The sequence below is a fragment of the Geotrypetes seraphini genome, chromosome 4 (assembly GCF_902459505.1).
Source record: "Geotrypetes seraphini chromosome 4, aGeoSer1.1, whole genome shotgun sequence".
NCBI classification, from domain to species: Eukaryota; Metazoa; Chordata; class Amphibia; order Gymnophiona; family Dermophiidae; genus Geotrypetes; species Geotrypetes seraphini.
The window spans coordinates 88,579,094-88,591,898 of record NC_047087.1 but is presented as its reverse complement, the minus strand read 5'-3'; the positions used below and the strand labels follow the sequence as shown (position 1 = coordinate 88,591,898).

Genomic DNA, 12,805 nt, shown 5'->3' with positions numbered 1-12,805 from the left:
CTTAGGATCTCACAAGAAAATTTTAAGAAGATTGAGGATAATCCAGAATGCAGCTGTCCATTTGATCTTTGGCTTTAAAAAGAACGACCATGTTAGCCCTTACTATCGACTATTGCACTGGTTACCTACTGAAGCAAGAGTATTATTCAAATTCGCTTGCTTTAAATTAGTATCGGGATTATCTCTGACTTGTCTTTCCTCCCACTTTGAATTATACAGGCCTTTGAGGGAAACTAGAAGATCTCATTTATTTACCTATCCCAAGGTAAAAACTTGTCGATATAAGACCATCCTAGATAGGACATTGGCGTTTCATGCAGGTAAACTGCAATCTTGGTTAGGCGAATGTATCCATCAAGCCCTGTCATACTATTCTTTTTGAAAATTAGTGAAGACTCATTTGTTTGACAAATTATCGCCTAAATTAGGAGTTTTTTCAGATTGTAATTAGTATATCCATTATGTGATTGTATTTTCACTGATTGTCCAGTTTCTCTTTTATGTAAACCGCCTAGAACTGCTGGTGAGAGCGGTGTAGAAGAATAAAGTTATTATTATTATTACATTTCAGAACAAATCCTTTTGAATATCATCCCATTGTACCTAAATGCTTATCACCATTGCACAGTGCTACAGATGTCCAGTAGCACTATAAAAGTACAGTTTACAATTTTATTTCTTCTTGTTATACTGCTATACTACCAAAACAATCAGGGCAGTTTACGATAAAATCTAATAAAAGCAATTAAAACCAGAAACCGAACTCTGCTGAAATTAGGACGGCACACATAATTTACCCAGGACCCGCCCTCTCTCCCCCACCCCCCACCTACTGCAATTAAATCAGAGCAGATTACACTCGCTTTCTAAATATGTATCTCAGAGCAGAAAACTGAAGTTTCTGCATAGGAAGCTGCAATTAATTTATTTGGATTTATTAACCACCTATTCATGAAGAAATTCTCCCAGAGCAGTTTTACGGTTCATAGACAAAACCGCGGAAGATAAAGGCGCGCGCCGACAACGGAGCGCAAGACGGAGGTGCGCGCCGGAGAAAATGACAGTTTTTAGGGGCTCTGACGGGGGGTTTTGTTGGGGAGCCCCCCCCACTTTACTTAATACAAATCGCGGCAGCGTTGTGGGTGGTTTGGGGGGTTGTAACCCCCCTCATTATACTGTAAACTTAACTTTTTCCCTGTTTTTAGGGAAAAAGTGAAGTTTTCAGTAAAATATGGGGGGTTACAACCCCCCAAACCCCCCACAATAAGCGCGATCTGTATAAAGTAAAGTGGGGGGGCTCCCCCCCCCACACACCCCTGTCGGAGCCCCTAAAAACAGTTATTTTCTTCAGCACGCGCCTCCGCGCTGCGTTCAGTTGTCAACGCGCACCTTTTTCTTCCACGGTTTTGACATGACACCCAGTTTTACAATGCACTGAATAGTAAACAGGTACTCTTAAGTATTTTACATATCTTTCCTGGCAGACTCACAATCTGTTAACAATTGATTTCTGAATACACATAAATCCAATCATTCTTGTCTGATTTCTTTTCCTGTCTTTGCCATGTTACTGCATGTATCAGCTGTTGCTCTATTTATTTATTTATTTTTGTCAGCAGACAGAAGAGATCTTCCCTTTGCAAAGTCCATACAAGGAAATGGAAGTTGATCATCCACGGCACCTAGTAAGCAATGGGTATGCTTTTTTGGCAGGGGGGAGTTGGATGAGGGACGCACATTGCACTATAGTCTAATCCAGTGGTTCCCAACCCTGTCCTGGAGGAACACCAGGCCAATTGGGTTTTCAGGCTAGCCCTAATGAATATGCATGAAGCAAATTTGCATGCCTATCACTTCCATCATATGCAAATCTCTCTCATGCATATTCATTAGGGCTAGCCTGAAAACCCGATTGGCCTGGTGGTCCTCCAGGACAGGGTTGGGAATCACTGGTCTAATCGATTACTAGCTCATCTACATTTAAGCTAAGAACATAAGAATTGCCGCTGCTGGGTCGGACCAGTGGTCCACCGTGCCCAGCAGTCCGCTCATGCGGCGGCCCCCAGGTAAAAGACCAGTGCGCCCTGATGAAACCCGTTCAGAGTGAAACATGTTGGCGATTGATCCCTTTGAATGGACCACTTTAGCTAAGTATTAGCTTTACATTTAAAACTTATGTCAAGTGAATTGAGAACACATTTCTATTTAAAATACCTACAATTATAAGTGACCCGGTGAGGAATTAATGTTTAAATCCAACCACTATGAAGACTATTGGAGTGGATGGTGGCATTTCTGAGGGTCTGAAGAAAGATACTATTTGAGTGGATTTATAGGTGGTGGCCATTATTAGACCATCATCCTTCAGGACTAGGTGATATTTATCCTCTCATTAAAATAATACTTTGTAAACTTCCTGGGTATAAAACTATTCAACTAAAATGAGTCCAGCCTCACCAGCTGTACCGACATGCTTTCTCCAAGGGTATACAAAGTAAAGTGTTAGTTATGTTTTGAGCAGTGTCTCAAGCATTTTTCCCTGTCTATCTCAATGGGCTCACAATCTATCTAATGTACCTGTATTTGAAGGCCTATGCTAGATACCTCACCACAATACTGGTTCAAATGAACCAGTGGTTACTTCTGGCACTTTGGCCCTGATTCTATAAACAATTCCTAACTTATAGGTGCCGTTCAGTGCAAATGTCAATCATCCACTAGGTGCCCTTTATGGAATTTCACCTTGCAGCTCCCAAGCACTCTTAGGTACTGATAGATATTAAAACCTCAGGCGCACTCTCATTTAAGCCAGGGTTTTCTTAGACCAGTGGTTCTTAACCTTGTTGGAGGTACTGAACCCCACCAGTTTCATATGCGTGTTCACTGAACCCTTCTTTATTCCCTTAGTTTTGCCGGAGCTAGACTAGAATTACTCAACTTGGCATTGCAAATCATGCAATTAGGACGCTGACTCCCATCACGTTCCGTTATACATGTGAATCCATATTGTACATATTCGTCCGACCACTTTCGTATTTTGCTCGACATAGTTAGTAAGGGATTAAAATATTAAGATAGGTATCACACGACGTACCATCACAACAGTTACAATTCAACTACTGTGCGCATCAAATCCCCTGCAGCACAGATAGGCCAAGTGATGTTGCGTGATCACCTGCAGCCAATTATGGACAAGCGGGGCATATCATCACGAATCATAAGCGCTTCGGTCACGTTCAATCATTTATCAGTTAAATCACAAATTTTGATCAGGAATTGATTGATGTATATAAGGCGTTAGTTACAGATTGATAGATCAAGAAACCGAGTACACGATCAGTCTTGATCAAAATCACTGAATAACTGATAGATGATTGAACGTGACCGAAGCGCTATATGAGTCGGAGGTGTGTTTTGACCTCCGCTGAACCCTCGAGACTGACTCACCGAACCCCTGGGGTTCGGTCGAACCCAGGTTAAGAACCACTGTCTTAGACTAAATGAGTTCACCTAAGTCAAACCACACCCAGAATCCTCCTCTAACCAGGCCTACTTTCTGGTAAGCACCTCGGAGTAGATGCCTACCCAGTTAGATATTTAATTTTTTTTTAATTGTTTTTAAAGTACTTTTTAATGCACCTTTCAACTATCAGCACCAATTAAGTCTAATTGAATAATTAAGTTAGGCACCTAGAATGGCTAGGTGTGCCATTCTAGGTGCCTAACTTCAGGTGCTGTTTATAGTATCTAGGCCTTTGTTACTATGCAAGCCACCATCAGATTCTCTTCTGGTTAGATCTCACTGGACATGATGTAAGTATGCTTTGATTTTTGCTGCTTTGTGAAGGTTGATTTTGTTCAAATTGATTTCATTTGCTACTAATGATATTAGGTTGATGACTTTATTATATTCTGTTTTCTATTTAACCTCATGACCTGCCCTTATGGTTCCTTGAAAAAGCAGAAAGTTTATTAAAGCAAGTTTATTAAAGCAAACTAAAACTAGAAAGTTTATTAAAGCAAACTAAAACTAAACCAAGTTTGCTATACCTGTAGGGGAAAGAACAAATGGTAACGGAGCTGAAGGATGAACACACATGTTCTGTGTCAGATTGCAGACTGAACAAACACAACCAGGAGAGTCACCTCCAAGGGTCAATAACCGGCAAACAAACAGTGGACATGTCCAAAAGCACAGTAGTACTTGATAATTTCAACACTGTGCTTTATTGATGCTGTGACTTGACATGCACGGGTTTTGGCCTAAACGGCCTGCCTCAGGAGTCTTGTTGAAATCGCAGTGAATATTGTGGAGTAAAATGTATCTCAAATTAAAACATCAACATAAAAAGGTCCTCTTCAAAGTCTAACAAGAGCATGTAAACGCCGCAATATTCATTGTGATTTCAACAAGGCTCCTGAGGCAGGCCGTTTAGGCCAAAACCCGTGCATGTCGAGTCATCGCATAATTAAAGCAGAGTGTTGAAATTATCAAGTGCTACTGTGGTTTTGGACATCTCCACTGTTTGGTTTGCCTGTCCAGATTGCAGATTGATCCATTAAAAGTTGCAAATAAGCTGACACTAACTTAAATAACCTTGGGTTGTAGAGCATGGTAAATGGCAGACGGTTCAGTTATGATGAAGAAAAACAGGTGGGAGAAGGAGACCAGCAGATGTGCCCAGCCTATAATGCGATACAGAACAAAGAGCGGAGCAGGCATCCTCAGCACTTGGAAGCCCACGGAGTATACATCAATCCAAAGGAACATTATGTATGATCTTTCTGTAGTAGTAATGATAGGGCAAAACGAGCACTATTTTTGTTTTTATCCTTCTGAAAATATTTTCTCAGTGGTTAGCGGCCACTCCTACCCTTCTGGATTGAACAGCATCTGTACAGGTGGTGACACGGTATTCAGAAGGCTATCCTCTCTGTGCCAGAGAATAGATTTAGAGTTGATGATATCTCTAGTTTAATAGGTGTTTGTCCTGTAAAATTGAATTTAAGATAGCTGGCGTATGTTCCTCAAACAGCTCTTTCCTATGTGCCTTTGAGTGCTCATTCAATAATGTAATTCTAACATGCATTTGTCATGCCGCTGCATTTTAATTTAAAATTCCAGCGCACATGTGGCCGTGATGAAGTATGGTTGTAATGATCCACAGCTGGTCACGCTGCCCTCTTTGGGTCTGAGCACATTCATCTGTAATTCAAATGTGCAACAAATCAATTCAGAAGTCATTTCACTAATTAATTCTTGGGGATTTTTTTTTTCCTTTTCCTGAAGCTGATGTGCTTAATAAAATCACAATACCTGTGTACAAGCTGACACCTAAGCCAGCAGCATGTTTCATCTTGTGCTAATGCGAACAATTTAAAAACCATCACCATGAGCTTAAGCAGCCAGCGTAGATTTCCCATTAGATTGGGGGCGAGGGGGTCAAATTTCAGCACTATAAAACCAATAGGCAAATAAATAAAACATGGGGATAATTTAAGTGGAGTAACAAAACTAATTTCAGTACTGATGTATTTAAATACATATTTGATTAGAATTTGCCATAGTGGGGAGATGTAAGACTTGACTAGCACAACAAAGCAAACATGTAACAACATATTGGATGTCATTTTTTAATTATTTTTTTCCAAATGAAAAGAGCTTTTATAAAATTGTTTGGGTCTATAAATGCATAAAATTTATTTGCGCGGAATAACTGTATTTATTCAATTTGCACATAGGCCTATCTGGCCCCAATATCTAGTGGCCGTTATCCAGATAAAACAGTGCCTACCCAGATAAAGCTATACCCAGATTTTCAGCTGCATTATCTGAGTGGCCGTTCTGAGAATATTTCTGACCACCTTGGCTCTGTGGCTTAGTTGGTTTCCATATTTCCAGTTGGAAAATTTAGCTTCACTTTCAGAACATGGGTGCAAGCAGAATCATTTTGGGGCTGGAGGACCCTAGGGTCTGCATCTGTGCTGGGGGGAAAGAAGATAGAGTTAGAGATAGAGGGTGAGAGCAATGTTTATATAAATTAATATTTATGACTAGTACAAGTTCATGAGAGCATAGGAGGTGAGAGCTACAGGATCCTAAATTTTTTTTAGCTTAAAAACATCTAGATGAAAAAGCTGTTTTACCCTCAAGGAGGGGAACTGCAAGTCTTATCAAGCTGGGTGCTAGAGCAGGATAATCAAAGATCCAAGTAAAAGATGAGGGCACTTCAAGGAATAATTCAGCCCATTAGAAGGGTTGTTCCAGAAGGGGGTGGGGATGTAGAGGCCTGAAACCCAGAGGGATTTTAATCTTAGGTTGGGAGAAAGCAAGATATGAGCACCTTGCCCAAGGAGGAAAGAACCTTCTAGTTCTAATGAGAGAGAATGAATTGTCCACTAGTGGGTAGAGAGCTAATAAAAGGTGTGGAGAGTTAATACTCTGAAGACCCATAAGAAATCCCTAGAGGAGGAGAGGAAGGAGCAAGAAGTGTGGAGTTCACAACCTCAGAAACTGGAATTTTTTAAATTAACTTTTTAATTGTTTTCTATAATTTTTTATAATGTATACCATCTAGATATGTATTTTTATAGGTATATCAAAAATAAAGAAACTTGAAAGGAACGTACCTGATAGTACTTGCCGAAAAACACAGAAATAAGGATCTTAAAAAGAAGAGGAGCCATGTACTGTTTGACATGAGCATGTGATTTGTTAGCAGAAAAGAGAATAATGCGTTTTGAGTATTTTGTTTTTGATTAATACAACAACCGGAGGTGGAGGATAGTACCTTATAAAGTTATGGTATGTTTGTATTATCCAGGGGAAGAAGCTATTGGGCTGATTAATTCTAGTCCTTGGTAAAAGGGGGGGTTTCAAAAGGAGTCATGAAAAGATAACAACCCCAAATGTTAGCAGGATAATTGCTAGATTATGAGGGAAACCTGGGAAGATGCTTTTACATGCCTGGAGAATTCTTGCAGTTAGCCTTTTTAACGGTTTCTCACAAATGAAACGGTAATGTGCACCTTTATGAAAGTGAACTTTAAGATGTTTGATGATTCCTTTTGAATATGAAGGTATCTGAATATATGGACTACTGTTTCTGAAAAGGAAGCTTATGTAAACTATCTCTGATTTTACCTTCATTAGCATGCATTTGCTTCATTAGTGTGGCTTAAACTTGAGTGAATGCTAATCAGTTTAACAGTTGAACATATGAAAAAGTGATGGGGTGATTAGCATACGTAGAAAATGTTCTGGAAGGCATTAACATCCCCCCCCCAAAACCTCCTTTTATGAAACCGTGTTAGCGTTTTTTATTGTCTGCCACGGCAGGAAAAGTTCCAACACAAAAAGGGATTCTATGAGTGTTGGAAAACTTCAATGCCGCTTCATAAAAAGGGGAAGGAGGTAAGATTTTTCATAAAATAAATATGTGAAACAAAGTGAAAATTGGGAAAAACTAACCCAAAGAAACCAAAATTGCTTGCCCCGTGTCCCTCCCTTCTGTGGGGTTACCAATACAGGCTGTGGAAAACCCTGTCCGACAGTTTTGCTCCCCAGAGTCTTTTGCACAAAACATCCACAGCCCAAGTCTGCAGAATCAATACTGATCCCCCACCAACTGGTTGAAGATATTTGCTGGTACTAAATATTCATTATTTACAATTTGGGGCTAGGATTTCAAAGCGAGTGCTATATTGGCCCTTTCTAAAAGTGATGAAACGGGACTTTTTACTAAACATTTGTACAACAGTCACAAGATCGTAAAGGAAGTACGTTTGGAAGTCTGGTGGTCTAACCCTGTGTAATAGCAGCGTGTAATTACATATTATACAGCCCGCAACTCTTAACCTTCTCCTGCTGAGCGAAATACCCCAGAGGCCACCATGCACTTCTGGACTTCTTTAGCTTCAATATTTTTTTTCAGTCCCACCCTGCTGGTGTTTTGACCCTGGCTGTAAGTCTGAAGTGACTTTGCTTACTCACCTGCTGAAGTCATCGCAGCTCTTTGAAAGTAAACCGCGCTCCCTTTTTTTGTAAACTAAATTAAGTTAACAAACGCGACTGGGTAGCTGGCTTTCTTCCCCGTGTGCTTCCAACATAACATTTCTATTATCGTGTTTAGCTGCCTTGCTTAAGAAGTCTCAAAAGTACTGTAAACCTGGGAAGATCTGCAGTAATTTATTTCTGCTCTCTCCACTGGCAATGCCATCCGTGAAAATATCGACAAGGCTGTAAATATTGGTAAGCTTTCTGCAGATGAAGGTACATTTATTAATCTACTCATTAATTGCTGGTGAGTCTACCCCTGAAAAAATTGATGCTGCATTAATACATTCCATATAGCATAGAGATCAGACCCAGATGAGCCATCACTCATACTGAGTCTAGGAAGTCGGGCCAGCCAGCGTCTCCGTTATGGTGATCAGGTAAAGAATTTGTTTCATTTTTAGGCCTAATATTTAAAGACTTAAGTGGACCCCACTTAAACAGATAGCACAGCTGCATATACAGACAAAATGAAGTGCCAGCTAAACATCAGGCTCTTTGTTTCCTTTTAAGAACATAAGAACTGCCTTACTGGGTCAGACCAAAGGTCCATCAAGCCTGTAGCCCGTTCTCACGGAGGCCAATCCACTAGTACCTGGCCAAAACCCAAGGAGTGGCAACATTCCATGCTATCAATCCAGGACACGCAGTGGCTTCCCCCATGTCTGTCTCAATAGCAGACTATAGACTTTTCCTCCAGGAAATTGTCCAAGCCCCCCAAAAAAAATATCCAGGCTGATCCATATTAATGAATTAAAAAATGTCTCTCAAAGTAGCTGTGAAAAGTGATTGTACTTTAAACTAACTTAACTGTATTTATCCATTTTGAAAAAGTATTAGAATCATTTGAATGCTAGTATAGGTGATCATCCCAATGGATATGAGATTATTCAAGCAGGAGCTGTGAGCCTGGGCCTATCCATTTTCAGCTCAGGCCCACTCGGCAGCAGCATGGCCTCAAGACCTGCCAGCTGAAAACATTCTCAGTCTAAACACTTAGGCTGTCAGAATAACATGGCAGTTAGCAGTCAGAGTGCCAGGGACAGCAGCTGAGAGTCTGGCTGCTGACTGCCATAGAGTTCTAACAAACTGGGTGTTCAGGCTGAGGATGTCTTCAGTTGGTGGGGCTCAGGAATCTCTGCCCATTAAGGTATTCATTTTTTAAACTTGGTGGGTAGGGGTTAGAGAGAAAAAGCCTTGTGCTCACCCATTCCTCCCATTTAGAGAATGTCACAGGAACAAATCTGTCCCCATCCCCACAGGACCTCAGTTTCCTCGTCCTGTCCCTTTGAGTTTTGTTGCTGTCCCTGCTCCATTCCTGTAAGCTCTGCCTTAACTGCACAAGCCTCAAACACTTATGATTTTAAAGTGTTTAAGGCTTGTGCAGATGAGGATGGAGCTTAGGCATTGGCAGAATGAGGCATTATGACATCACAGTCTGAGCTCTAGAATGTTGCTACTTATGATCTTAAAGTGTTTGAGGCTTGTGCAGATGAGGATGGAGCTTAGGCATTGGCGGAATGAGGCATTATGACATCACACTGACAGAATGATGTCAGAATCCCCACACTGATACGCACCAGAAACTCCCCTCCCAAGAAAGACCCCCGAAAAGTCAACCTAGATTCTCTAAAGCCCCTACCCCCTGCCAATCTTCCCAACACTGCCCCAGACTCTCTCACCCCAGTCCCGACACTTTATTGCAATGCCAGATCCGCGTGCAATAAGACCCAAATCCTGAAAGACCTTCTAGATGAGCTCGACCCTGGTTTCCTGTGCATCACAGAATCATGGATCGCCAAAGACGATCTATTCACACAAAACGAACTCCTCCCCCACGGTTACCAAGGCCTCTTCTCCCCCAGACCCAATCGAAAAGGAGGTGGTCTGGCACTCCTCTCCAAATCTTTCTTCGACGTCCAGCTCCTTGAGACGGGCACCCATGCCTCCCTAGAATATTTGCTTGCCTCAGTTAATGACGAACTCCGCGCCCACCCATTGGGCATCCTGTTATTATACCGACCACCCATCCCTTGGACCAAATCTTCCAATCTCGTCTATGAGACTATAACAAATGCCTTCCTTAAATTCCAAAGACTTCTAATCGTTGGTGATATCAATCTCCACCTCGACGACACCAATAACAATGATACGTCCGAATTCAACAACTTCCTTACCTCTCTAGGCTTTCCCTCACCCACCCCATCCCCAATCCACGAAAAAGGGCATACACTAGATTTTACCACTTTCATTGATCTTACCGCTTTCAAAACCTCAACCAACGATACTCGTCGGGAACAAGTCCCTTGGTCTGACCACTTCTTAGGGTCTACCTGCCTCCCCATCTTCATGTCACATCTTCACCCCCACCCCACTCCTCTCATTCCATAACCTTCCGCAAAAAAACCTCGAGCAATCTATTCTGGTCCAAATTCCTCAACAAACTCTCCTCAAACCCTAGACCTACAGACCCCGAATCACACTGGCACAACTGGACCACCCTCTCCGAGTCCACCTACCACTCCCTTGCTCCATTAACCACCAAAACCATCTCCTACCCCCGAAAGGCCCCCTGGTACCTATCTTTTCACAGAGAATTGAAACAGAAATGTCGCGCTCTGGAGCGCAAATGGAAAAAATCTAAATCCCCCTCTGATAGACAGACCTGGAGAGCTAATATTAAATTTTACAATTCAACATTAAAAAAAGCCAGGAAAAACTTCTTCGGAGACAAGATTTCTAGATCCAACAACCAGACCAGTGCGCTGTTCAACATCTGGCGCTCACTAACTACAAAAAATGACCCATCTTTGCTCCCACCATCTCTATCAGCCAATGCCCTTGCAAATTTCTTTAATGAAAAGGTTACCACCCTAAGATGCTCCTTCCCTCCCACAGTCTCCTATAATTCCCTGACCTCTATAGATCTCAACCCTACCTTACCTGTATCCACCCCCATTCCTGCCGACAGATCCTGGACCGCCTTCGAGCGTGTCTCCGAACCGCAAGTCTCCAAACTCTGCCTCAAACTAAAAACTTGTAAGTGCACTTTGGACCCTTTCCCCTCCTACTTATTCGAGAATATCCCTACACAGGCCATCACTTCCCTCACCGAACTTATTAACTCTGCCCTAACATCGGGCCTTTTCTCCCCTGACATGGGACACATTTCATTGTCCCCTCTTCTGAAAAAGGCCGACCTTGATCCCTCCATTCCATCAAATTACCGTCCTACAGCAAATATCCCTCTCCTAACCAAGCTATTAGAATCCATCATATCCACCCAACTCTCTTCCTACCTAGAAAGATTCTCTATCCTCCTACCCCACCAATTCGGCTTCAGACCCAACTTCAGCACCAAATCCCTCTTGGCCTCACTAATCTCTAAGGTGCAACAACTCCACTCTCGCAACAAATTTGCTGTTCTTCTTCAATTCGACCTCTCCGCAGCCTTTGATGTCGTTCACCACGACATCCTAATCTTCCAACTCTCCGAATTAGGCATAAGCTCCACTGTCCTAGACTGGTTCTCGAAATTCCTACGCTTCCGCTCCTACACCGTTAACACAAACGGTACCTCATCCCCCCCCTGGAAGCCGAAATGTGGAGTCCCGCAAGGCTCACCCCTCTCCCCTATCCTTTTCAACATCTACATGTCCTCTCTGAAACTCCTTCATCTATCCCCCCTAGAAACTCTCTACTCCTACGCTGACGACATCCTCATCCTCCTCGAGACCGACTCGAACCTCTCTAACCTCGCTGAAAACATATCCTCTTGTATTACGAATCTCCAATCCTGGGCCCAAACTGTACAAATGAAACTAAATGAGTCCAAAACAAAACTACTTTGGCTTGGCCCCATTTCAGATCATCTACCCACCTCTATCCCACTACCTTCCGGCCCCACCCTTCAGCTTGAGTTTTCAAGCAAAGTCCTAGGCATCATCTTAGACTCCTCTCTCTCCTTCAATGATCACCTCAACTCCCTGGTAAAAAAATGCTTCATTAGCCTCCATATGTTGAGGAAAGTAAGATCCTGCTTTCGTCATTCTCACTTCGCCATCCTCGTTCAATCCACCATCCTCTCTAGACTGGACTACTGCAACTCCATCTATATAAGCCTAACTAAGAAAAACCTCCACAGACTTCAGCTAATTCAGAACGCCGCGGCCAAGCTTATTTTCGCAAAAGGCAAGTTTGATCACATCTCCCCTCTCCTCTCCAAGCTTCACTGGCTCCCAGTATACTCCAGAGTCCTCTATAAATGTGCCTGCTTAGCCTTCAAGATTCTACATGGCATCCTTCCCCCCGTTATCCCACTCCTTTGGAATTCCTCTAACCCACTCTCTCTAGATCCTCCCAAAAACTGAAACTATCTTTCCCATCTACAAAAGGTATATCCCGCGCAGGAAAACTTGGAACATCCCTCCCCTTTAGAACCACAGAACTCTGGAACAACCTCTCATCCCCGCTTAGAAATTCTAGCTCCTTCCAATCCTTCCGTAAACACTTGAAAACTTGGCTCTTTTCAAAAATCTAATCACCCCCCGTTCTCTAGTACCCTGTCCCTCTCTATCTTCTCAGTCCCTCTCCTATATCCATCTTTGTAGTTCCTTTCCTCTCAACCTCTGTAAACCGTGCCGAGCTCTGCGCTTGCGGAGATGGTGTGGTATACAAACCCAAGGTTTAGTTTAGTTTAGTTTAGATCACAGTCTGAGTTCTAGAATGTTGCTACTTATGATCTTGAAG

General features: G+C 42.4%; 1 protein-coding gene across 2 annotated transcripts in view; it reads left to right on the top strand.

Moving 5' to 3' along the window:
- Nucleotides 1-6,554, top strand: part of NECTIN3 (nectin cell adhesion molecule 3) — a 240,774-nt gene extending 234,220 nt beyond the window's left edge. The window contains exons 8-9 of one of the 2 annotated variants that reach the window (XM_033941926.1): nucleotides 1,620-1,685; nucleotides 4,610-6,554. In XM_033941926.1, coding sequence (XP_033797817.1) covers nucleotides 1,620-1,685; nucleotides 4,610-4,780 — 237 coding nt within the window. In that variant the 3' untranslated portion in view covers nucleotides 4,781-6,554. Of the gene's footprint in view, nucleotides 1-1,616; nucleotides 1,686-4,609 lie in introns of both variants that reach the window. The other variant, XM_033941925.1, reaches the window with a different exon arrangement.
- The last annotated feature ends 6,251 nt before the right edge of the window (nucleotides 6,555-12,805 follow it).